This window comes from Crinia signifera, chromosome 1, assembly GCF_055691185.1.
Source record: "Crinia signifera chromosome 1, ASM5569118v1, whole genome shotgun sequence".
NCBI classification, from domain to species: domain Eukaryota; kingdom Metazoa; phylum Chordata; class Amphibia; order Anura; family Myobatrachidae; genus Crinia; species Crinia signifera.
Window position 1 is genome coordinate 76,248,006 of NC_139217.1, and position 26,832 is coordinate 76,274,837.

The 26,832-nt window shown below is 43.6% G+C and overlaps 1 protein-coding gene across 4 annotated transcripts in view; it reads left to right on the forward strand.

Moving 5' to 3' along the window:
• LIMCH1 (LIM and calponin homology domains 1) overlaps nucleotides 1-26,832 on the forward strand; it is a 240,229-nt gene that overhangs the window by 128,361 nt on the left and 85,036 nt on the right. For all 4 annotated transcript variants that reach the window (XM_083165773.1, XM_083165775.1, XM_083165774.1 and 1 more), the window contains exon 4: nucleotides 26,680-26,786. In XM_083165773.1, the coding sequence (XP_083021899.1) occupies nucleotides 26,680-26,786 (107 nt within the window). The remainder of the gene's footprint in view (nucleotides 1-26,679; nucleotides 26,787-26,832) is intronic.

Sequence of the window (26,832 nt, forward strand, 5' to 3'; positions counted from 1 at the left end):
AAAAGAATTGGGGGAATCAATTTTTAGTCACATTTCTCTAGTAAAATCTACTGTATTCGTTAGAAAAATGTATTAAAATTGAAACTCTGCAAAAAAAAAGAAATTTTGAAATTTCACCTACACTTTGTTTTAATTCCTGTGAAACACCTAAAGGGTTAACAAACTTCCAAAATGCTGTTTTGAATACTGTGAGGGGTGCAGTTTTTGAAATGGCATCATTTATGGGGGTGTCTCACATACAAGTCCCTCAAAGTCACATCAGAACTGAACTGGTCCCTAAAAAAATCAGTGTTTGAAATTTTCTTGAAAATTTGAGAATTTGCTATTCATATTGTAAGCCTCCTAGTGTCCCAAAAAATTAAAAGGAAGTTGAAATAATGATGTCAACATAAAGTAGACATATGGTCTATGTTAGTTATTCACTATTTTGAGTGGTAAGATTATTTGTCTCACAAGCAGAAAATTTTACATTTTGCAAATCGCAAAATTTTCCATTTTTTTCCGACATTTTGGTATTTTTCACAAAAAAACACAGACTGTATCGACGAAAATTTACCACTAACTTGAAGTACAATGTGTCACGAGAAAACAATCTCAAAATCACTGGGATAAGTAAAAGCAAAAAAAAGTTATCCCCACTTAAGTGAGACATGTCAGATTTGAAAAAAATGGCTCTGTCAGGAACGCAAAAACTAGCTCTGTCAGGAAGGGGTTAAAAAATCCCTTAAACCTGTGGAAGGTCCTACGGCCTGAAAGCGAGGAATGAAGAAATTTGGTTATACAAGTTCCATACAGGAGTGTTCGGGACAGCACTAATGACTGCAATGTCTAGCCGTAGGGAAAAAGTTACCGTCAAAGAATATTGCCAGATTAATCAACACACCTGGTTACTCGCATTATGGTGATTTTCTTTTCTGGCCCACTAGGTTCTTTATTTTCAAGAGTGCTCCAATCGACCTTTGTTAGTCTGGCCTTTGTTCCGGTGGATATAAAAATTCATCTTGTTCAGGCCCAATGCCACAGCAAAGAGTAAAAAGAATGTCTCACACAAAATCCTGCATGGTCTGCTTCGCACAGGTTATTACTTTTCACCCAAACTGCTGGTGGCATACCTTCCAACATGACCCTCTCCAGGAGGGACACAATGATCTGTTCCTGCACTTTCCTCCCAATGTATGATTGTCATCACCTGTGGTGAAACACCTTTCTTATCGATGTACCTGTTCAACACAGGTGATGGCAATCCTAAATTAAGAGGGAAGCACAGGAACAGAGCATTGTGTACCTCCTGGAGTGAGTCATGTTGGTAGGTATGTGGTGGATGCATTCCTAGTTAGTAGTTAGTAGCGCACAGGTCTAATGCTGCCCACGCATCAGACCAACTTTCATCCAACCAACCAACTAGCTGGTTGGATGGAATAAAAATCTGGTACTGGATGGGAGCAAATGTAATTTGTAATTCAGTAAATTTGCTCCGAAAATCTGGAAACGGACAAAACCTGTCGCTAAGACAAAGTAATGTAGTTGTATCTGTTTGATATAAATAATTTCACTGAATGTTTTTGTCCATTTTCCTGGGTTTGTGAGCAAATTGATCATTGTCATTTGCTCCCATCCAGTACCAGATTTCTATTCCATCCATCCAACCAACCAACTAGTTAGTTGGTTGGTTGGTTGGTTGGGTGAAAGTTGGTCTGATGTGTGGCCAGCATTACTCTGTGCAAAGTGTAGGTTTGCATCCCTTTTCAAGTGCATTTTCTGGTATCCCCAGGCCCAGGCCAAGTCCACTGTGCAGGGCAGGGGTGATGACCTGGCATAAAGGTCTCATAAAATCATTATTCATATATGGCTGAAAAAGCATGCAAACCATGTCAGCAGGTGTCCCATCAGCAAGCAGTCAGTGCTAAATGTAGTGGCGCTCAGCAGTAGGGCAATAGTGTAATCGAGTTAAGGTGGCCATACATCAGAAAGATATTGTACCCAATCATACAATCTCAATTGATTGTAAGATGGCTTGTATGCAGATTGTGTGCACATCTTGTGTACACAATCATACAATCAATCATCAGATGGATTGTATGACTGATTGTAAGATGGATTGTATGCAGATTGTGTGCACATCTTGTATACACAATCATGCAGCAGATGGATTGTATGACTGATTGTATGATGGATTGGGTGTAGATTGTGTGTACAAAAACCACCAAGGACTGCCGGGGATTTCAAGGGAAATTGTACACAATCATGAGCACAATCAATCTTAAGATCGATCTTTCTGATGTATGGCCAGCTTTAGTTCTAAGTTACCCAGGAATTTAATGTAAAAAAAAAAAAAAAGGTTTAGAACAACACCTGCAGCTTGATAGATGCACCAGTTACAATCTGCTCTACACCCGATAATCTAACCAATGGATGCAGCATTTCTAACACAGTCTATAAATAAACCTCACTGTGTGACAGTTTACCTTGTTACCTTGTACAGTATATAGATTTCCTTGATGATCCTAATATTGATTTACTTGCCGGTCTGTCTACATACATCAGGATAGGGAGCTGTGCATTTGCTTTTATCCCTGATGTTTTTCAATGCTTTTACTGAAACCTTCTAAATAGAAATATGCATATATAACTAAATATGTGTATATTTGTTAATCTATCTGTCTGACTGTCTGCCTATGTCTAAGTAATATGTAAAAACGTAAGCGAAAAAAATAATATAGAGATTAGGGGTTTCTTTCTACCATCTTTTTTTTTTCTCAACTCTTTGGACCCAAGGCATTCAGACTTCTAGTAGGATATGAACAATATAATATCCTCCAGGTCAGCATCTTCATGACACCCAAGTTTTTGATACCCATTGGAGTCCTAGCAGCCTCTTGTCATCAGAACAAAATGGCTTCCCAGTGGAGACATTAAAACATCCACACCGCACTGGATAACTAAATCCAGCATATACCCATCATATGGAGTACCTCTAATTTGATTATTTTGGATTCCACCATCACCTTCCCTCCGCTTTCTCACACAGTAGCCACAATCCCACCCCCTCCCTTTCTCCTGACATCTAAATTTTGTTAACGGAGAGCTGTCTTGGTGTTTATATGTATACTGCTGCTGTGCCGCTCTTCCTTTGGATGTAATTTGTTTTTATTTGTTTATGTGTTAATTATCTGACCTATTTTTCTACATTATAACAAATGACCGCAATTTTTATCTGTAGAGAATGGTATATATGCCATCTGTAACCACTGCTGTTATCTCTCGTGTCTGATGGTGCTATTCTTACATGCAATGCGCCAGTTGCAGTCTAAACACTAGAACAATTTGGTCAGATTTGCAGGTTGAAGTATATAGGCCTCCATTCGCTAGCACAGAGTATCGCATGCGATACCTCGCCGACTCACCAAGCAGCTCCCTGGCTGGGCTGCATACGATGCATCATATGCGGTTCTTTTGCATAGGGTGTATTGTATGCAATCCCAGTCATGGCAGCCATGACTATCTTCGACAATCTGAGGAGCATGGGAACCCACCTCGGATCGGAGTCTGAGAAAAATGCATGCAATGTGGCCACTTTTCATCCGATCTCGTTCCGAAAGCTCGGAATCGGATGATAAGTGGCCATATCGAACTAGTGGATGGGTGCCTTAAGGGTTTAAAATGATCCTGCTATTTTGCAAAATGGTTTTCTCTTCATATTGTTCTGCAGCGGCTCTCCATGCCTGGATCTTTGTGCAAGCTTAACATTAAAAGATAAAAGTTGGAGCAGATGTTTTCTATAAAGTAACTTATTACTGCACATGAAACAAAATAGTTCTCCATGTGAAAATCTAAATGAAATCTGAGTGATGCACGATGTAATCTGTACTTTTTAGCAGACACTTAGAAATGTTGTTTATGGTGGTGGACCCCAACCTGAGGAATTCCTGTTCTGGCCGGTGACTTCCTTGTTTGTACAATCCTGACAGTGGAATATGCCAACATGACCCTTGCGCTTAAAGGCCGGACGTTGGAGGCTGCCAAAAATGTGGCTATATTGGTTTTATTTTTCTTGAAACGAGAAGAGGGAGGGGGGTTATTAATGAGGAGGAAGAGATTCTTGTGGTGCAGCGGCTACAAAAGAAAAGCACTACTGATGATGTACAGTTCAGTCCTGTATAATGCAATCTTCTGCGTTGTAACCTTGCAGACTCTGCCAGACCACCCTCCTTGCTTCCTGTTTATCATGAAGTCCATTAAATCAGTGGATCACTCAGATGTAGCCTCAATGGATCATCGAGATGTAACCTTGACTTAGTTTTTGCACATAAATGTGTAACAACAGAACTAACACATACATGGGCTTTAGCGGAGTAATGAGATCTTCTAGAATCAAGTGTCTTCTGACCTTACTAAATACATGCTATGAAGGTTAAGCTACGATTGGCTCAGTTTTCATTTTTGCAGCTGGGAGACGTTGAAATAGAGCTCCCGAAATGCAACATGTGGAACACCTGGGATGCTGGGCTAGACATGCTAAGCCTTAATACTAATGCCATTACCATTCCCCAAATAGAGTCTCCGTGCTGTGGTGCTTGATTAAACGCAGATCACCTTTCTGAGCCGCAGCTTGTAGCAGGAGCTGATCATTAGACGAGATCCTACATTCCAAACCAGTATCCCTTCCACAGTTTGAACAAATGACCCATTCTATTTCTTCCATTTCAGTCTTTGCTCGTGGTTTATGTAATAATGCCACTTCACTGCAGCCATTGGGTGCAGATAATGTAGGGCCACCAAGGATGACATGTCGACATTCTTACATGTCAATATTTCATCACAGTCGATATGATGACTGTCAACATAGTCTCCTCAGTTCCCTCTCCCCCACTGGCTGCTCCCACCTTGCTCACCTCTTTAACCTATCTCTTTCTACTGGCATCTTTCCCTCACCCTTCAAACATGCTCTGGTCTCTCCTATTCTTAAAAAACCAAACCTGGACCCTTTATCTCCCACAAGCTACCGCCCTATCTCTCTTCTCCCATTTGCCCCTAAAATACTAGAACGGCTGGTTTACAGGTGTCTCACCAGCTACTTGTCTGACCACTCCATCCTTGATCCCCTTCAATCTGGCTTTCGCCCACTTCATTCCACTGAGACTGCCCTAGTGAAAGTCACCAATGACCTGCTGTCAGCCAAATCCAAGGGTCACTTCTCCCTGCTTATCCTTTTGGACCTATCTGCTGCCTTTGACACTGTGGATCACCCTCTCCTCCTCCACACACTCCAAAACATTGGCCTCTCTGGCACAGTCTTCAACTGGTTTTCCTCTTACCTCTTCAACCGTTCCTTCTCAGTCTCTGCCTCTGGCTCTACCTCACCACCTTCTATCCTTCCTGTCGGGGTCCCTCAGGGTTCCGTCCTTGGCCCCCTTCTGTTCTCTCTGTACACCTCCTCTCTGGGTGCACTCATTAACTCCTTTGGCTTCCAATATCACCTCTATGCGGATGACACCCAAATCTACCTCTCCTCTCCTGATCTGTCCCCCACTGTTTTCTCTCAAGTTTCCAACTGCCTCTCTGCCATCTCCACCTGGATGTCTGAGCGATTTCTAAAGCTGAATATGGACAAAACCGAACTCATTATCTTTCCCCCACCCAGAGCTATGCCCCCTACTAATATCTCTATCACTGTTAACAACACCATCATCTCCCCCGTTCCCCAACTCCGCTGCCTGGGTGTCACTCTTGACTCCTCCATCTCCTTTGCACCCCACATCCAAGCCCTGGCCCATTCTTGCCGGTTCCAGTTATGCAACATTGCTCGCATCAGGCCCTTTCTCTCACAGAGTGCAACTAAGCTGATGCTCATGCACTCATTGGTCATCTCACGGCCTGACTACTGCAATGTTCTCCTCACCGGCCTCGCTCAATCCCAACTGGCTCCTCTTCAATCTGTCCTCAATGCTGCAGCCAGGCTTATCTTCCTCTCCCGCCGCTCTAATTCTGCCACTCCCCTTCAACAAAATCTGCACTGGCTCCCATTCCCCTACAGAATCCTCTTCAAACACCTCACACTCACATACAGGGCCATCTCTAATTCCATTGCTCCATATATCTCTAACCTCATCTCCATTCATACACCCTCCCGCCCTCTACGGTCAGCTGACGACTGTCGTCTCTCCTCCACCCTGATCACTGCTTCCCATGCTAGAGTACAGGATTTTGCCCATGCTGCACCCTTTCAATGGAACGCACTCCCTCGCTCCATTAGACTCTCCCCGACCTTGCAAAGCTTCAAACGGGCACTGAAAACTCACCTATTCATCAAAGCGTACCCTTCCACTGCATAAACCAGCTGGTTCTCCGACCCCTAACCTTTTTTACATCCTGCTATCTAACCACCACCCACCTGCTTGCACCTCTTGTAATCTGTCTGTCTCCCCTTCCTACTAGATTGTAAGCTCCTCCGAGTAGGGCCCTCTTCCCTCCTGTTGTCAAAGCCCTCTTCTCTTCACATGTCACTCACAGCTCTCCTATACTCAAACACTCAGTGGCCATCTTCGTCCGCATACTCATCTCCATCATTGGCCTCAAGCCTCTAGTTGTATGTTGATTGAGTCCTCACTACTTATATCCAAGCTGTAATGTGTATTGAACTGTGGCGCTCTTTATTTGTACTGTATTTTTGTTATTTATTCAATGTTATGCCAAGCTTTGTCTCCCTGTATTGTTCCTTTGTACGGCGCTGCGAAACACTTGTGGCGCCTTATAAATAAAATAATAATAATAATAGTGACTATGTTGAAATGAGGAATGTCTGCATTCTGGCATCATAGAACCCCACATACCTTCCAGGGATAAGATAGTAGGGTACTTGTGTAGTTTCACAATGCCACAATATGTTGTCAGTGTAGGCCAATGGCAGCTCAGCGTAGTCATCATAGAGTATCCGCGGCAGCCCTATGTAGTCAGCATAGTGTCCCCGTCAGACGGCTTAGTGCCCGTACTGTCCCCGCAAGCTGCAGCTCTGTCCCCGGTGTCCCTGGCAAGCCTAGTGAGCGCCTCTCACACAGCACCAGTACCTGCCAGATCCCCTGTGCTGGCGGACGCTGGCGGACGCTGGCGAAGAGGCAATCAAGCGTGCACCGGCGGAGAGGCGCTCCATCTGCCTGGGACGCATGAGCGTCTCATACGCAAGTGAGTCTCAGTAATTTGTGCAGCAGGGTATGGCAACCCTGCCCTTGTCCACTTCAGGGAGACGGTCAGGTTAGGGGTTCTGTAGCGTGTTCGTCTCATGCACAAAGGGGGGGGGGGGGTGTGCGGATAAAGCACACATTTGCCAGTGCTCCATGTTACATACTGGCAAATGCCTCCATTTCAAACCCTCCACTATCCATGTCAGCCTGAAGCGTGGCGAGGAGTACTCGTCCTCCTGACCTGTTCATACCCCCACTATCCACGTTGACATGGAGTTGACTTTATAAAGTGTGGTGAGCGCAGCGAGCCACCGAGCCCGAAGTGTGGTGAGCCCCTCGAGGGGACGCGAAAAATGACCCCGAAGCATGGCGAGTGTACGCGGAATACACGTTGAGTAATCCGCGGGGGAACGCTGCGCTCGCCATGCTTCGGCCTCGCTGCGCTCGCCACACTTTGTAAAATTTAAATCCGCACCGACGTGGATTGTGGGGGTATGAACAGTTTGGGAGGACGCGTACCACGGCCCCCTCGATGCGCTTGCCACGTTGTGGTGAGTTGATCCCATGGACTCAGTGCTGTGAGGCAGTAATGCTAAAACCATGACACCATCTGTACTGCCCCAAGTAATACGAACCAAGAGGAAATAGAATATTGCCTGCGAATCCGTCCACTTCCATGCAATACATATCTAAGCTTGTGCAAAGAACATAATAACAAATATGTGTAAAACATGGTTCAGGAGTCATAAACCAAATGGGCAGCTTTTAGAGTCGGAGAGACATATTCTTCTTATCCCAGAGACAAATACATATACCAAGGCCTGAGACCAGAAATCAGCCTCTAGATGCCAGAAATCAGCAGCCATCTCGCCACATTTAGGACACCAAACAGAAGTAGAACCTCCAATTTTTCCAGGTTGCCCCAGAGTCAGCTACCCCTAAGGAAAAGGAATTGTATCTGCTAAAATCTTGCATAAGATGTGGTAACACAAGATGAACTAAGAAGGACCTATTCCTCATCAGTAAAGGTAGCCACATTTTCCCTCCTATTTAGATCTCAATACCAGACAGATCCATAGAAGAGAGTCTGCAAGTAAACACTGTAAGGGGTACAGGAAGAACCAGTCTTCTGATGTAGTACCCAAGGAGCATCCCTACAGTTTGATAAAATTCAAGCTTACTCAAGATCTGTTGTCAAAACCAACATGAGTAGCAATAGAAGAACCAGTTCTAGACTAGAGACATAGGGACCTCTGAACTAGTGTCAGGGTCCAATTATATTTACAGTATATCCCAAAATATTTTCTTTGGGTTCATTCCTAGAAGTGCAACTGAGGGGTGCTTGGCAGCTGCAGATTGGATCCTTGGTAGACGTCCGTGATGTTTTGATTCAAACTGAGCCCAGGTGTTATCTTTGGAGTATGACTTCAGAGCTTCTGTTGCCAACAGTGGACCCAAATCAGACCACCAATCCTGATATTTACTACTTCAGTCTTGGCCTTTCTATTGTACATATGTTAGACAGCTGTCCACTGGGAGGCTGCCTCCCCTTCCCCTGAGTTTTTGTCTGATCTGTGATTATAGAGGTACACTGGGGCAGCATCCAGCAAAATAACATTTGCTTTCAGGATTTCAGTCAAATGAAAATATTTGTAATGGACTGTGTTTCAGTGGCAATGACTTTTTCAGGACCTCATGTATGGGCAGTCTATTAGATGGGAACAATGGCTTTGTTGCAGAAGTGTAATCATTGAGTATTGTTTCACATACTGGTAAGAGTCAGGTACATAGTGAGTGTTCTAGGTTTAGGGGAAACATACAGTATGTACATATGACTGAAAGGTAGAAGACTTGGGATCAATATGACACACAGTTATGGCACCTTACTGGAAGAACATCAAAGGGGCTGGTGACCTCATTTTGGAAGGAATGGAAGGGTTACCTTTCCTTAGAGGTTAAAAAAATATGTATGTTACAGAGAAGCCTTTGAGATCATTTAATTAATAAGTCTAATTATGTCCAGTTCAATCAAATTATTTGTTCCATTTTCTTTTTGTATCACAGACGCTATGAATGAGCCACCAGTTGCGGAATAAGAAAGGTTTAACCATGAACATAGTAAAGCGTTCTGTACTGTAAGGGTTGTACCACTTGATTTGGTAATGGCAAACTTTCTGGCCCTGTTATGGTGACCAGGATACAGTGTGGCCCAGTTTCTGGTGGCTAGGATCCCTAGTGACCCTGTTTCTGGTGGCTAGGATCCCTAGTGGCCCTGTTTCTGTTGGCTAGGATCCCTAGTGGCCCTGTTTCTGTTGGCTAGGATCCCGAGTGGCCCTGTTTCTGGTGGCTAGGATCCCTAGTGACCCTGTTTCTGGTGGCTAGGATCCCTAGTGGCCCTATTTCTGGTGGCTAGTATACTATAGGTACCATTTTCTGGTGGCTAGTATACAGTAGGTTCCGTTTTCAGTTACTAGTGTTGTATACAGTGTTGAATCCATTTTGGTAGCCAGAATAGAATTAAAATCTTGATGCCATTATACTGTCGTGAGTGTATTATTTAGAAACCTAGCTCCGTTGTCTGTCTTGATGGTGAACACACTGAATAGGAACTTTTTTTTCCCCCCTCACAGTATAGGAAGTGAATCTGTAAACTGAGGCTGCAGGAAACTTTCCCAGCAGGCATAGTACTCAGCATTTTGCATTACCACGTACACAGAAAGTTGTACTGCTGCAATTTATCATAGTTGTAAAAACTTTCTGGTGATGCAGTGTTACCTGATACAGCCGGTGTAACTCAAACTGCGAGATCCAGGTCCATTTTCCAGCTGTGCATGTGCAAGATGAAATATGTTTTGTATGCGCCGTAAACCACTGAAAATCTCTGCCATTTTACTTTAATGACATATTGGGTACTTGTTTCCTAGCACGGCGCCCATCGCATCGTATACCATAAGCCTTACATGGTATGCGATGCGACGCGATGGCACCCGATCTTATACAAATTAAAATCATATACCATTGTATATGGCATACAATGCGTTGGGATACGATTTTAAATTGTATAAGCACCCTAATGGGTGCTTACAATGTTAAAAGCACCCCCACGCCACCCCCACTATCAACGCCAACCCTAAGCGTGGCGAGGGCTGCGAGCCCGCAAGGTGCTGCGGTACACCTCCTCTGACCTTTTCATAACCCCACCATCCACGTCGGCTTGGAGTTGATTCTAGATAGTGTGGCGAGCCACGGAGCCCGAAGCATGGCGAGGGGACGAGGAATACATGTAAAGTAATACGCGTCCCCTCGCGGGGCTCGCTGCGATCGCCACGCTTCGGGCTCGGTGGCGCTCGCCACACTATATAAAATCAACTCCACGCCGACGTGGATACTGGAGGTATGAAAAGGTCGGAGGACGCGTACCGCCGCCCCTCGCGGGTTTGCTGCGCTCGCCACGCTTCAGGTTGGGCGTTGATAGTGGGGGTGGCGTGGGGGTGCATTTAACATTGTAAGCAACCATTAGGGTGCTTATACAATTTAAAATTGCATATGGCATGCGATGCGATACAATGCATAAGATGCCATACGATTGAAAATCGTGGGCGCCGTGCTAGGAAACAAGTACCACATATTGCATAATTGTGAGAGTTTATTATTTTATTTATTTATTACCAGTTAGTTATATAGCGCACACATATTCCGCAGCGCTGTACAGAGAATATTTGAACATTCACATCAGTCCCTGCCCCAGTGGAGCTTACAATCTATATTCCCTACCGCATGCACAGACACACAGACATTCTAGGGTTAATTTTGGTTGGCGCCAGTTAAACTCCCACTATATTTTTGGGTTGTGGGAGGAAACCGGAGTACCCGGAGGAAACCCACGCAAGCACGGGGAGAATATACAAACTCCGCATAGTTAAGGTCATGGTGGGAATCGAAACCATGACCTCAGTGCTGTGAGGCAGTAATGTTTTAAGTTATGTTTTTAACTCGAAATGCTCAAAATCCATTTCTACGTGAACAGCCGATATATATCACAAGCGGGTCACAATCGTTCACATCCATATGTTAGCTCTGCAGCACAGCCAATGCCCAAGATATATAGGCATATCCGCTATGTATACGCTTTCTGCAGAGACTGACGTCACAGCTAGGTGGGCAAATTCAAATGGCTGGAGGCAAGGACCAACACATAGAGCGGCTGATTGATAAGTACAGCGGGTACAATGTATGTAACATCTGTACGCAGATGATACTCATCACTACCTATCCTCCCCAGCTCTCTCACCATCTGTATTGAGCCGTACCTTTATCATTTCAGAGTTCATAAAGTTATTAGGACAATTATTTTTAATTGTTTATGCTTCTTTGCAAACATCCATTGATCTTAGATTTATGGATAATCTACTAAAATAAGGTTGCTACAATCTGCTAATCACCTATTTTTTAAATGGACAATTAAAGCCCAGTCTGCCACTTAACAGGACAACAGTACACTGTTAAATGCTGTTTTTGCCCTCATGGCTGTGGATGGAGACAGCTGCCGTCTTCCTATCCAGTAGCGGATATAAAGTTACACGTCTGTGCCACACATTTAGATGCAATAGGAAGTTGCCATAATAGAAAGAAAAGCAACACTGTTGCCTGGGGGAGGGGGGGGGGGGGGGGGGCTGCTGCTGTTTATAAGAAAGGGTTAATGTACACCTTCATAAAGTTAGCTGATTGCATCTCCCTCTGCGAATCTCCTTGCTGTGTCCGTCTGTATATAGCCTGGTAGTGGGACTGTTGCTTAGCATCGGTTTGATTTATTTTAGATACAGGATTACTTGGAGGAGAATAATTCAGCACGCATGTCACCTTTTTATATAAATACAAAGCGATGTTGAAATGCTGCAGTTAAAATGTATTGATTATGTCATAAATTCCTTTCTTTTCTCACACAATCAATAGAATGCTTTTCTACATTCACAATACATCTGTATCTTTATTTGCAGGACAGTGTTTCAGGTATTGTGTGTTTTATAACCGTTTCCTGGAGGTGTCCTGTCTTGTATTGATTGATTGGCAAATGTACCATCAGAACACACAAGGTACACACTAATAGTCTTTAACCAGATGTGTGCTGGGCCTTTGGGGCCCAATTATCAAAGTATACTTGCAACTATATTCCTAAAATCATTGGGTGGGACCGCAGCGGGGATCGGAGATACTTGTCGCGATTCCTAAATTTCCGCCGCCAGCTGCATCCACCATAGGTCTCTATGATGGATGCGACGCTGGGTGATTTACCAATATCGGAAATGCTGAGCAGCTATCGATATCTGGAAATGGTTGTAGCCCAATGTATCCTGTGGGCTACCCACCGTACCGCTTTTAGGCAGATGGTTCCCCCAGAACCCTCTCCAGCAGTGTTCTCTGTTAGTTAGACTAACCACCCATGAGCAGAGCACATGGCAAGGACGGCCCTTTCAGGGTACTGCTTCCCGCAGGTGCTTCTTCATACAGTACATGCTGCTGATAGGATCGCACATTGCAATGACATCCTGGTAATATTCCTCCCAGATCGCATTGGATATACTATCTGTCATAAACAGGCCACAAACTTTTTTTGGGGGGGGTTTGTCTGTTTCTGGTCAGTAATTACATGTAACTCCTGTACAAGAGACCATGTTGGACTGGATTTTCTTTGTGGGTCAGTCCAACCCTTGTAAGAGATGGCACAAGTTCGGCAGGAGCTGTAATTTGTGAATTAAAAAATGTGTCCACATACATATATGTCACATTACGCCAGTTATCCTCTGCATGGCACGACATGGACTTTGCAACATGCATCATGTGACAAAAGTACATTGCAAGGTTACACTGCCTAATAGGGATGTCATTACTTGTACCTCTGTGTGCAAATCTGGGTAAAAGACAGAGATCCGACCAGACACTGTTCCCAATGCATATACCTCTGGTTCCACCACTGCAGTGTACTTAGGTAAATTTTTGAACATTATATCCTATTTTAATATGAATTTCCAGTGGATACTGCTGGTGCCCTCTTATAGTCATGGGAACAGGCACTGCTTTGCTGAGGGTCTGTTACCCCTAATTAGCGTGGTTTGGAAATGCAGTATACATGAGGTCAGTGGCGTAGCTAGAAATTTTTCTCCCCCCTGCCAAAAAATTCCAGCGCCCCCCCCCCCCCCCCCCAGAAGGGGCGAGCGATGGACTATGGGTGCTGCTGGCTGCGCTGTAAGGTGACCCAGGCAGCAGTGAGCGCTGAGCTGGTCCCGCTCCGTGCATATCTAATGAGCGGGGACCCAGCGCAGTGCATACTTAAGGAACTCATTACATATGCACGAGGCGGGACCCATTCGTTCAATATGCACTGCACTGGGTCCCTGCTCATTAGATATGTACAGGGCTGCTGCCTGGGTCGCCTGTCAGTTCACCCAGCGGCACCCACCACAGACCCCGCTGGCTCCACTCCCCCAAGCTGCCGCGGGGTCTGCCACATATGTAGTTACGCCACTGCATGAGGTTATTGAAGGAGTTTGCCGAGTATGTGAATCTTGCCTGAGATTGTTGTGTAGAAATGAAAGGATACGGTTACTAGGTTGACACTATGAAGGTAGACCTACATTAGATTGACTACTTAAGGTCAACAAGGCATACTGTAGGTCGACACATGAAATAGGCCGACATGGCTCAGGTCAACAGGGTCAGAAGGTCCACACAAGCATATGGTCGACAATGGGAAGGTCGGCATCCAAAAGGTTGACATTATTTATTCACGTTTTAGTTTCGACCCTATGACCCATGCCCTAATGAAATATACTGTATATTGCCATTCATTCACTTAATTTTTGTGCTGGTATTACAATGCTAGGGAAACTGCTATAAGCAATTGGTCCACCATTTTTGGGAACATTTGTTTGTCATCTACAGCTGAGGATGATGGAATTTTTACAAGTTTTGTCAGATCTTCAAAATAATCTTCCTTATTGCCTTGTTTCTTCTTCATTCTTTTGGCAGGATTTGAGGAATATGATTCTTCTGCTTGTTCTCTGAACTGCATTCGATTAGTAATAGTCCTGTAACATATAAACAAGTGTAAAGTAAAGTTTTAATATTTAAAAAAAAAAAAAAAATCTTTCCAGAATGCGGTAAGAAAGACTGATTCAATTAAGTACATCCATATAGTGCACTATAATTCTTCTGACAATGGAGCCTTGCTTAAGCTGAACACACATCTGACCTCCGTGGCCTCTGAGGCCTTACGCTAGGCCAATGGTTACCTAAACTTTGTGCCATGGCACCCTGGGGTGCCTCGGGACACTTGCAGGGGTGCCTTGGATTGGCGGTCCAGGACCAATTCAAATTGTTTATATTTAGTGCAATAGAAAAAAAAAAACATTTCTGGTGGCTTCTAGTTATAAAATACGTGGACAAACAGAAGTGAATCTTATCCCTCATCCTTCAGGATGACATACAAACAGAATTTACTAAATTATTATTTTTTTTTTTAATTTCTCAATAAGAAAGTTTTGGCCTAGGGGTGAAAACAACTCTGATACTCTAGGGCAGGCATGTCCAAACTATGGTCCTCCAGTTGTTGTGAAACTACAAGTCCCATCATGCCTTGCCACAGTTTTGCTATTAGAAAATACTAAAACTATGGCAAGGCATGCTGGGATGTGTAGTTTCACAACAGCTGGAGGGCCATAGTTTGGACATGCCTGCTCTAGGGTAACATGATTGAAAACCACTGCACTAGGCCTAAATACTGCTGTTGTATATAGTCTGCTGGCCTAACATCCTCTCTCTTTTTTTTTTCTATTCAAATGATGAGAATGATTTGAGTGTTGTGTGCTTATATACAGAAGTGTTGCAAAACTTAGTAAATATGACGCACAAACAGCTTCTGCTGATTAGAATGACATGCAGCATGTCTATGTTCTGTTTGTCGCTGTATCTGCATACTGTAAGTAATGGAATATTACCATGTTTTCCTGGAAAACAGTGTATGCAAGTACAGCCGCAGTCACACACAGAACATAGGCATGCCACATATAACATGCTTTTAATTGTAAACTTGCAAAAAGTACGCTGGGCACTACTGGGTTGCGCCATGGCATGGTTATTAAGGAGGACATGGATACATCTGTATTGCGGTTTAAACATGGATTGAAAAGTGCCAGTGTGAGCAGGGCTGGAGCTAATGTAACCAGAAGCCTCGGGTGCCATACTGCAGGTTAAGGAGCACCTGAGATAACATAATGTCACTCATCCATTGTCAATAAGGTCACCATGGTGACCCCTCACAGATCTAGGCTGTGGACAGGGAAGAGAAGCAGCTGGCAGATTCCTTGCTGACTATGCTTCTCAATGGCCCTTATTCTGGTTCACTCGCAAATGCAAATTCCTTCTCAAAATTGACAAAACCATGTGCACTGCAGGTGGGGCAGATGTAACAGGTGCAGAGAGCGTTACATTTGGGTGAGTAATTTTGTTTCTGTGCAGGGTAAATACTGGCTGATTTGCAAATCGGCAGGATGATTCATATGTCAGCTCCTATTATTCCATAAATACTTATACAGAGGAGCACAGATGGGCAGAATTGCTTATGCTCATGTCTTTCTGAGTATTAAGACGTCAACTGCATCATTAGCACAAATAAATAATTGGTGTATGGATAAATAACTATGTGGATGGATACAGCAGTTGTAGAACATTGGAAGAGTTATGGGGCCTACACACGGGATGATTTGAGAACATCGCTCTGTTTATATTGGCCATAGCGATACGCATTGCTATCGCCCTGCGATTAATGTCTAGCATGCTGGATAAATCTATAATCATTGATCAGTGTCAGTGTTTTCACCGGAGAACACTGGTCCTGACAGATCACTCAGCACACATCACTGTGTGCTGAGAGATCTTGCTGACAATCTCCTTTAGAACATGGTATCAGCTCTGTGTTATTGATAGTCGTTATTTCATTTCAGTAAAGATTTTGTGCAGCTGTAGGTTCCTTAACCAATCAAATCGCAGCAATGCAAAGTTCTGTACAACAAGCTGGTATTGGTGAGGGGACCAAAATGCTGCTCTCTGTAGTGTGTATTGTATTTGTAAAACCCCCCTATAAGCAGCAGTACAAATAAGCAGCTCTATTAGGTCCAGATTTATCTTTTGTGCCCGGCAGAAAGATAATAGGGGGGATAGATGTAAAAGCAGCCCTGTGTCACCCTGCCACAGATCAGTCATGCAGACGTGTGAGCCAGGAATTTGATGTGTGGAAGAAACGGTGATAACATGTTCGATTGATGTGTGCACAGGGCGCCGCGTAATGAAATTTAAATTGCACAGCGAGACCACCCAGCCCCTCGGGTTTATTGAAAGCTGCTGAGATGCATTGTTTTTATTTTATTCATTGCCAGCACAGTTAATGCTGTGTATTTCAGTAACCGTTTAATACCTATCGAGCACTTAATAAAAATATGTTTGTGGGCCTCTTATTGGGAATAATATATAAAAGATTTCAGGTTCATGTTTAACATCTGTCTGTCTGGACTGGCAGTCCCAGTGGTAGATAACACCTTCCCCTGGCAATGCCTGCCTTGCGTATGATTATCAGATAGAGCCTCGGCTTCCAATGGGAAGTGACTCAGACTGGGCAGCTCTGCAGCCCCTAATGTAAAATCCACCGCTGCTGACGACCATAAGTGTGTATGGGGTTGTTGAAGCCACAGAGTTCTATTCCTATAGAGTAATTTTTGCCACCTAAGGTTTATGGTGAGCGTGTCATATGGATGCCTGTGTAAACAACTGGATGGGTTGTTTTCATTTTCTATCATAATACAATGTTAGAATGGGCATGTGGACATATCGCGACCATCGAATGATTTCTCCCCCGCACCCAAGGCTGCGAATGGATGTTTATTCTAAACATCCATTCGCAGCCGTGCAGGCCGGCATCTGGGGGAATCGCAAGGCTGCAAAATTCGCAGCCTTGTGAGTCAACCAGAATAACCTCCTTATTCCAAGTGGATGGTAAATGGTGAATATGTCAAGAAAAAATGATCGTCCATTGTCATGTTGACCATGTCAAGCTTTTGTACCTATTGACATAATGCATGTCGACCATAATGCACTATCGACTTACCATCTGGAACCCTCTGAAATCATGGCACCATATTTTTAACAACATTTATTAGTAATGGAAGTCTGACCCCTAAGCCCCATACACCCATACGAGCAGGTACTGCCCCTGACTTAAGGTGCAAGGTGTTTCCTTAATAAATAAACTATAATGCTCCTTAGTTTACTGCACTACATTAGCAGTATGAACCAAGAGGCAACTGAATTATGAATCATTGGGAAAGGAAAATATCTGCATCTCTTATAGAATGGGGAAAACTCTCCTAAAAATGGATCATTGTCAGCCGTCAAGGGGAAGAACGATGTGGGATCGGAGGAGTTTGGCCGGTCAGAATATTAATATAGGACATACAGTGACAGCCATGTGGAATACATTAATACCAATGAACGTAGGCATGTTCATGGTCTCTCACCTACGGAAGTCGTGCAGATAAACAAAGGAGAGCACATTGGTTTTCATTTAGTTTTTCTTTATCGGGATCTCTGTAAGGCTGTTGGTTAATTTTTAAGACACCAGAGCCAACTGGCAGACACACAGAGAGCCTTGTAAACACTTTAGATCTTCACATGAATGCAGATTATTTTAACTGCATTTTAAGTCTTGTTTGTGTCTGTCTGTCAAAAATTAAGCCAAATTAGCTTTCATTTCCAGCCAATAAACTATGATAATTAGCCAACACTAGTAATCTTATTATTTGTAAGAGCCCACTTTTTTTTTTCTATGTTAAATCGCATATTAAATGTTTGTCAGACCTAGGATTCAATTGTTATTCCTAGAAGTTGAACGGCTACATTTTTGGATAGATTCTTGGAGAGTTTGTACAGCAGGAAAAGCAATTGTCAGTTACAGAGATGAAATTTAAAAATGTGTTTAAACACATTTATTAATGGGGCCAAACCAAGGGCCTTATTTTGGTTCATTCTTTCTGACAAAATCCTTCTTAGATGGGCAAAACCATGTGCACTGCAGGTGGGGCAGGTGTTACTTGTGCAGAGAGAATTAGATTTGGGTGGGGTTTTACTTCAAAGTGAGATCTATATTGCAGTGTACAAATAAAGCAGTCAGTATTTTCCCTGCACAGAAACAAAATTACTCACCCAAATCTCATACCCCTTTTCCACTTGCAAAAATATCCCGGGTTTTTGCACATGAACGCGCATCAACCCGGGATTTAGTGCAGTGTGAAAGGGTCTTTGAGGAATATCCCGTGTTCAGCAATCCGGGATCTCTACCCAGGTCCTTACCTGGGTAGGACCCGGAATCAACACGGGATACGGTCAGTGTGAATGGTCCTGTGGGACTTTTACGCTACCCCAGAATCTGCTGCTGCTGATAACTGCTCCTCCGTGCACCAGCTCTGCACATTGGCCAGCCAGAGACCCAGGCGGCGCCCGTTGTCCGAGCGGCACGGAGCGCACACCCTCAGGGGGGAGAGACAGCTCATGGCGAGCTGCAGCCACCGCTATACGTCCTCTGCTGCTGATAGCGGCTCGTGTGGCTGTGGGCAGCCCAGGAAAAACTGGCACCGGAGCAAATTTCGTAACGCCGGACCATAAAAACCGAAGCTCCCTGCAGCGACCTGTGCCGCTGAGGAGCCTGGAGCTGTGCCGGAGGGGGTGTGACAGGCAGTCACCCAGGATTTCCCGGGATCAGTGTGAATGGGGCTGTCCCGGGTCAATCCCAGGTCTGACTGTAGTGTGAAAATGTAAATTCCCAGGTAGTGTCCCCGGGAAGCATCCGGGAACACATTCCCGGGTATGACCCGGGACTACAAGTGGAAAAGGGGTATAATTCTCTCTGCACATGTTACATCTGCCCCCCCTGCAGTGCACATGGTTTTGCCCATCTAAGAAGGATTTTGTCAGAAAGAATGAACCAAAATAAGGCCCCAAGTGCGATTGGTCCATTTTTCTTTCACTGGTGACCTTTTACAGATGTTCCTATTGAAATATGATCAACTCTGATCGGGTTTTTAGCCATCTTGTCACGCAGGTACCCAGTTCGATCACTAATGATTATGTTTCCAGTATATCTTCTTCTGGGACTTTTTTTAACTAATCACATTTATTAAACTTTCAAATGTGACGTTAGGGTGCAAAGAAGAACAAACGGTACTCTTTACTTAGAAGGGCGCCCACGATTTTGATCGTGGGCATCGTTAGTAAAAAATCTCGGGCATCTCGGGCATTGAATGCACTAAAAAATCGGGTGCGATCAACCGACGAGATGCCCGAGATTTCCCATAGGGAACAATGTTAAATGTCTCAATTGACCCAATTTTTCTGTTCAATGCCTCAATTGACCCGATTTTTCCATAGGAAACAATGTTAAATGGGCCACAGAGGCCAAATAGGCACCCTGAAGTGTATAATGGCCACCCAAATTGTTAACGCCACCCCACGATCAACGTCAACCCGATGCGTGGCGAGCGCAGCGAGCCCGCGAGGGGCGGCGGTACGCGTCCTACGACCTTTTCATACCCCCACTATCCACGTCGGCGTGGAGTTGAGAATAGAAAGTGTGGCGAGCGCAGCGAGCCACCGAGCCCGAAGCGTGGCGAGCGTACGCGGACAGCTGTGAAGCCCGCGAGGGGACGCGGATACCTGTGAAGGTATCCGCGTCCGCTCGCCACGCTTCGGGCTCGGTGGCTCGCTGCGCTCGCCACACTTTCTATTCTCGACTCCACGCCGACGTGGATAGTGGGGGTATGAAAAGGTCGTAGGACGTGTACCGCCGCCCCTCGCGGGCTCGCTGCGCTCGCCACGCTTCGGGTTGACGTTGATCGTGGGGTGGCGTTAACAATTCGGGTGGCCATTATTCACTTCAGGGTGCCTATTTGGCCTCTGTGGCCCATTTAACATTGTTTCCTATGGAAAAATTGGGTCAATTGAGGCATTGAACAGGAAAATCGGGTCAATTGAGACATTTAACATTGTTCCCTATGGGAAATCTCGGGCATCTCGTCTGTCGCATCGCGCCTGATTTTTTAGTGCATTCAATGCCCGAGATGGCCGAGATGGGCGCCCTTCTAAGTAAAGAGTACCGAACAAACATATGGGGGAGAGGTACATAAGGTTCTCACATACAATACGGGATTCATCTGAAGTGCTGAATATGCATAGATACAAAACCGTTATTCCCAAATACATCAGATTGGCCGATGGGTGCAAAGGGGGCGTGGCCGCGAAAATGGGCGTGAATTGTCGATTTGCGGCCTGGATCACGACAATCCATGGTCGTTATCGGCAGAATGGGCCCGACAGCTTCTGAAGTCGGGCCCGTTCTGCCATGATCCCGCATCAATGCTGTTGTTAATGACAGCAGTGAATAGGGAGCCGCCGCTATTTCCCACGTCTGAAATAGCGGCACCACATTGCATACCCCCCCCCCCCAGTCCTCAGTCACCCCACTCAGTTCACGTTTTCCAGGTCAGCGTACAGGTGCACTCATTACTGACTGACACGGTTTAAAAGATCTACAAGTGGAGCTAATTATTTCACTTGATTCTGTGAGGAAACCTGCAAAACATGCACTGCGTGGGGTAATGAGGTCCGAGTTTGAGAACATGTGATCTATCCAATTCAGTCCAACTGAATTACTTCATTTAGGGCACGGTTGAGGCTAATTTTCTTCTTTGTAAACCCAAAGGTCTATATATGGAAGAATTGTAAAGTTCTGTTTACGTTTGATTTCAAATTCACCTCTGATTTTGCAATCCACAATTAGAACCAGTAGTTACAAAACAGAAAGTTTTCATAGCGGCCATAGATTTCCATATATCTCACAAATTCCGTGATCATGTATTTACATTTTGTTGCAAATTACTTCAAACCGTCACCTTCTGCAAAGTACTTAATCCTACCGCCAGGTTGGCAAACTCTAACAATACCATATATAGTTACCCTTACACCTAAGGAACATGAAACATCTGGGCCCCGTGTCTGCTGGTGAGGTGCTAATCTACAGAAAACATCAGCGCTAGAACCATGATTCAACGCAACACTATTTAGACAGCATGACAGGTTCCTCCACAGGCTGCATGCTACAGGTCTCCATGGTTGTGTTTAGCCGATCTCCATACAGGCCGGAATGTTAAGGATGGGGATAATGGCATCTGGAATGTCCCTTTTGTAAACCATAAAGAATGTGAAACGATCTCTCTGTACAGGAAGCTTTTTTTCCTACAAAACAAAAAGGTAGAACAGGAGATGTGAGGGCTGGAATAGTGGAATGGCAGGACTGTTCTTGTTGTGTTCCAGCTGCTGAAGATTTCATATATGCTGCAATGCAAGTATGTAGATCATTCCATTCAATCCAATCCGTTGGGCCACCGAATGGACATCTCCTTCTAGGCTATGCAGTTATTTTGTGGACACCAAATATGCAGATGGTATAATGCCGACAACATTATGCCATTAAAATTCTCAACATTGCTGGTGAAAGGAATGTTTTACCTTTTGAGAGCAGTAGTTAGAATAGGTCGACTTGGGGGTGGGGTCATGGTATCTTTTGAAGGATGGAGTGTGCTACTGCATCATCTCCTGTGATGCTCCTTTAGTGAAGCATCTGTAAATTTTACCAAGATGGCCCCCATTTTTGGTCTTCTGTGCATATGCGACTCCATCTTGCTTCTGGGTATGATTGACACAGTGGGAAACGGACGGCCCTAGTGACCCTTCGGCATTTGTTAGAGCAGGGGTAGCCAAACCTGTCCTCAAGATCTACCAACAGTTCATGGTTTTCAGACAACCTGTGGATCTATAGTAAGAATGAATGCAGCATGTTTGAAAATGCGACAGTTAGTAATGACTACAGCTGTGCACCGGCTAGGTGGTCTGTGGAATGTGACAGTTAGTAATGACTACAGCTGTGCACCAGCTAGGTGATTTGTAAAACGTGAACTGTTGGTAGATCTCGAGGAACGGTTTGGCCAGCCCTGTCCTAGAGTATCTGGCTGGATTCATCTGCTAAACACTGTATAACTGCACCTCTACCCAAATACATGGCTGACTGCTCCTCTATATGCTCTGCTTAAGTTACATTCCATCTAGAGTACCTGAAGGGTGTAACGGTGAGTATGTCTGTACAGACATCTACTCCTTCACTTCAAATAAACCAAACACCTGGTTAAGTGACAAATTCATCACTTTTGACATATGTCTACCTTGAGGTTGATGTATGCTTAGTAACTTACTGACCTCTTGTTTCCTCTGGACACTGCTACTTATTGCCGGCGTATTCGCAGTGTTAATAAAATGAACATACTTTGCGTGTTTCTTGAAATCAGGTGCAACATTAATAGTTATATATTGTAGCAGCACTTTGCTGGTGTGATACATAGGGCCAGTTTATGTAAAATTGCAGCACTAAGACATCCTGCAGCACTGCATCTATCGGCAATACAGGGTTCGTGTTAGTGCAGAGAAAAGCCAGATATTCATATATTGACCTGTTAATGCCAATTCTCCAAATAATAGGCTGTAAGACATACTGTAGGGCCAGATGTATCAAGCTTCAAAAAGTGATCTAGTGGAGAGTGATAACGCACCAGCCAAGCATCTCCTAACTACCATGTTACAGGCTGGGTTTGAAAAATGACAGTTAGGATCTGGTTGGTTATCCCTATTTGCTGTGACATTACATCAGGGCTGGGCAATTGCGGCCCTCCAGATGTTGAGGAACTACACATCCCAGGATGCTTTGCATTAGTTTTGCTATGTGGCCATGCTGAAACTGATGCAAGGCATGCTGGGATGTGTAGTTCCTCAAAATCTGGAGGGCCGCAATTGCCCAGCCCTGCATTACATCAATGTTACCTATCGGTGCATTAGAGAGTATGTCAACTGCCACAATGAAGTGTTCAGGTGCTTTGGGTTTTTGTTCATTGGGTCGCCGGTGTCTATGCCAACATGCTTAAAACATTAAAAGGTTGACGTGAGTTTTTTTACATTTTTGGGGGGTCCTTTTTTAACTTGTAGCACATCAACTGCCAATTAGTGTACTGCATCCCCTCGCTTCTCTCGCCATGCTTTGGGCAAGTACCCAAATTCTACATTGATGGTGTAAGAAAAAGTAAAAGAAAAAAAACAAACAAACTGTGAAACACTCACGTTGACTAGATGCTGTATTGACTTTAGTTGGTTTGCCCCACACCTATCTTCACTGTTCTGTACATGGGGCCTAATTCAGACCTGATTGCAGAGCACATTTTGTTTGCAAATGGACAAAACCATGTGCACTGCAGGTGGGGCAGATGTAACATGTGCAGAGAGAGTTCGATTATGAAAGACTAGTTTGCCCCATTATTAACCACTATCCGGGGTTAATTTTGCGCACACTTGACCAGTCAGGACACAAGTGGGTACACTGTACCCAGAACCACGTAAAAAAAAGAAATATAGTTTTTATTAAATAAATTTTTATTAACTAACAAAATACAATAAAAAATAAATAAATAAAATGAATTGCAGTGTTATAATAATATGTTTGGATTACTCTTTAGCGCATTTAAGCCTGGTTTGCCCTGATAATACATGCTTCCTTCAGAGCTCAGATCGTGTTGTAGATCCTCAATTGGTGTCATATAGAGGTAATTAAAGAAGTGAATTGTTCCAATGTTTAAGGCTTTGGAGGAGATGTATCAAACCTTCCAAAGCTCTCTGTGAGAGCTGGTACTAGTTATGAAATACATTAAGATTAGTATCTCTGCAGATACTACCTGCTCCCAGCCCGCAGGTGCTGGGATGAAAACAAATTTGTTTGTGAGAAAGTAAATGTAAAGGATGTGTTTCAACGTGTTGTTAGAAATCTGTTCATGTGTTCTGCATTTACTCCTTTATCTGTGCTGAAATTCTGTTTAGAATTGTTCTAGAGATGGTTTGAAAATAACGTTAAAATATTGACAATAAATTCTTGAATTTAGAACTTTAGAATGTTCTCTACATTTAAGCAATGAGACAGTGTTCCAGCTTAGATGCTACAGTAGCGACTATAGTTTATGTCTCATGCAAACAGCCGATCAGCGCATAGTGATGTTTGCAGTTTGAATTTACAAACCCGTAGTAATTTGAAGTGGAAGTAGAATGCCAGTGATAATGATCGCATTTCAATCCACACTGGATGCACTCTGACTGTGTGTATTGTGAGCCATATTTTTGCAGTAAATATCAAGGGGTGTACACACGCTTCGATTTTTGACAGGTTTTCGATTCGATTTTGCTTATAGAAGCAAAATCGAATCGAAATCGAATGGTTTTAAAATGCTTTCAATCTGCATTCGATTCAATGCAGATTTCCTATTTTCTCTATATCGAAAAGAAAATAAGACTGTGCAGGCAAGGAAATATCGAATTTGATCCAGTAAATCAAATGTGTACACTGTGCCTTGGATGTAAATCGAATTCAATATCGAATGCAAAACTACAGATCTAATGCCAAATTGAATGCAAAGTTCTAATTCCAAATCTAATGGAAAATCGAATCGGACATCGAATCTATCGCACATATACAGTGGGGCAGTACGGATGGTGTAATGGTTAGCATTACTGCCTCACAGTGCTGAGGTGATGGGTTCAAATCCCACCATTGCTCTAAAGGTGGCCATACATCAGAAAGATATTGGACCCAATCATACAATCTCAATCAATTGTAAGATGGATTGTATACACAATCATACAATCAATCAGCAGATGGATTGTATGACAGATTGTATGCAGATTGTTTGCACATCTTGTGTACACAATCATGCAGCAGATGGATTGTATGACTGATTGTATGACTGATTGTATGATGGATTGTGAGTAGATTGTGTGTCCAACAACCATCAAGGACTGCCGGGGATTTCAAGGGAAATTGTACACAATCATGAGAGCAATCAATCTTAAGATCGATCTTTCTGATGTATGGCCAGCTTAACTGTGCAGAGTTTGTATATTCTCCCCGTACTTGCGTGGGTTTCCTCTGGGTACTCCGGTTTCCTTCCACAATCCAAAAATATACTGATAGGTTATTTGACTTCTAACAAAATTGACAGAATGTCTGTTTGTGCGTGTATATTTGGTAGGGAATATAGATCGTAAGCTCCACTGGGGCAGGGACTGATGTGATTATTCAACTATACTCTGTAAAGCACTGAGGAATATGTGTGCGCTATATAAGAAACGGTTAATAAATAAAAATAATAATAATAATAAATAAGGGGGAGGGGGGGGGAATCCGTGATGGATCCCTCAAACAGTACCCATAGGGTAATGGCAGCTTTTTCTGGCGATGCCCTAAGCAGCGATACCCTGATTGCAGGGTTTAGTGCATCGGGAAATGCGGTTACCGCATTTTCCTTTAGTATGGCCTATACCGTATCTTCTGTTTTACCATACAATGCATGCTATTTTTACTTTTCTTACACATTAAACAATTATTTTTTCATTGGTATTTATGTTTTTTCCCCAGTGTCATACTCTTTACCATGCTGTTATAGCCTTTATATTGTACTACCTTCCATACAGAATCACATAGTTATACTTTGAACAGAGCCTGTTCTAAACCTTTGAACATTAAAATGATATGTTTTGTATAGGAGTTGGCATATAATGACTAGAACAAATAGTAAGCTGGAGTAAATCTGCCTTCTTCTTGCTTGTCAGCTCAGTGTCTGATTGGAGATTGGGAACTGTCTCCTAGGTGTAAGTACCCCCTGCACTGCACACTTGTCATCAGCTGTTTCTGGGACTGCGGTGTAAACCCTTAAGCTGCTTACACTTAAGAAAATAATTGAAAAAGAAATCTCTTTGTAAATCGTGTATGCCACTCAATTTGTTTTGTGGTTTAGTTATTAATCTGAACAGGCATTATTTTGTTTTAAAATGTGTCCTTTTTGTAAGTGCCGTTCATGTCCACTATGAGGCTGTTGCGTGTTGACAGTGGCCCTTATTCAGATCTGATCGCAGTACAAATTTGTTCTCAAAATGGGCAAAACCATGCGCGCTGCAGCTGGGGCAGATGTAACAGGTGCAGAGAGAGTTAAATTAGGGTGGGGTGTGTTGAAACCGAAATCTAAATTGCAGTGTAAAAATAATGCAGCCAGTATTTACCCTGTACAGAAACAAAATAACTCACACAAATCCTACTCTCTCTATACATGTTACATCTGCCCCACCTGCAGTGCACATGGTTTTGCCCATTTTGAGAACAAATTTGTACTACGATCAGATCTGAATAAGGGCCTGTGTTTTTGTTGTTGTTGTAGCAGGTAACCAGGTACTAAGCAATTGCATGTGTCCTTATGACATAAAAAAAAAAAATTGTCATCAATGAATCTTATAATAACTGATGTGTTTTTGCTGTTTGCAGGACAATGTAACCTTATTCTTGCGCGGCTGTAAAGAACTCGGGCTGAAAGAATCACAGCTTTTTGACCCAGGTGATCTACAGGATAATTCCAACAGGACAACCGTCAGGTGGGTAACCGTGGAGTTGAAGTAAGCTTACATAACAGCAATTAAA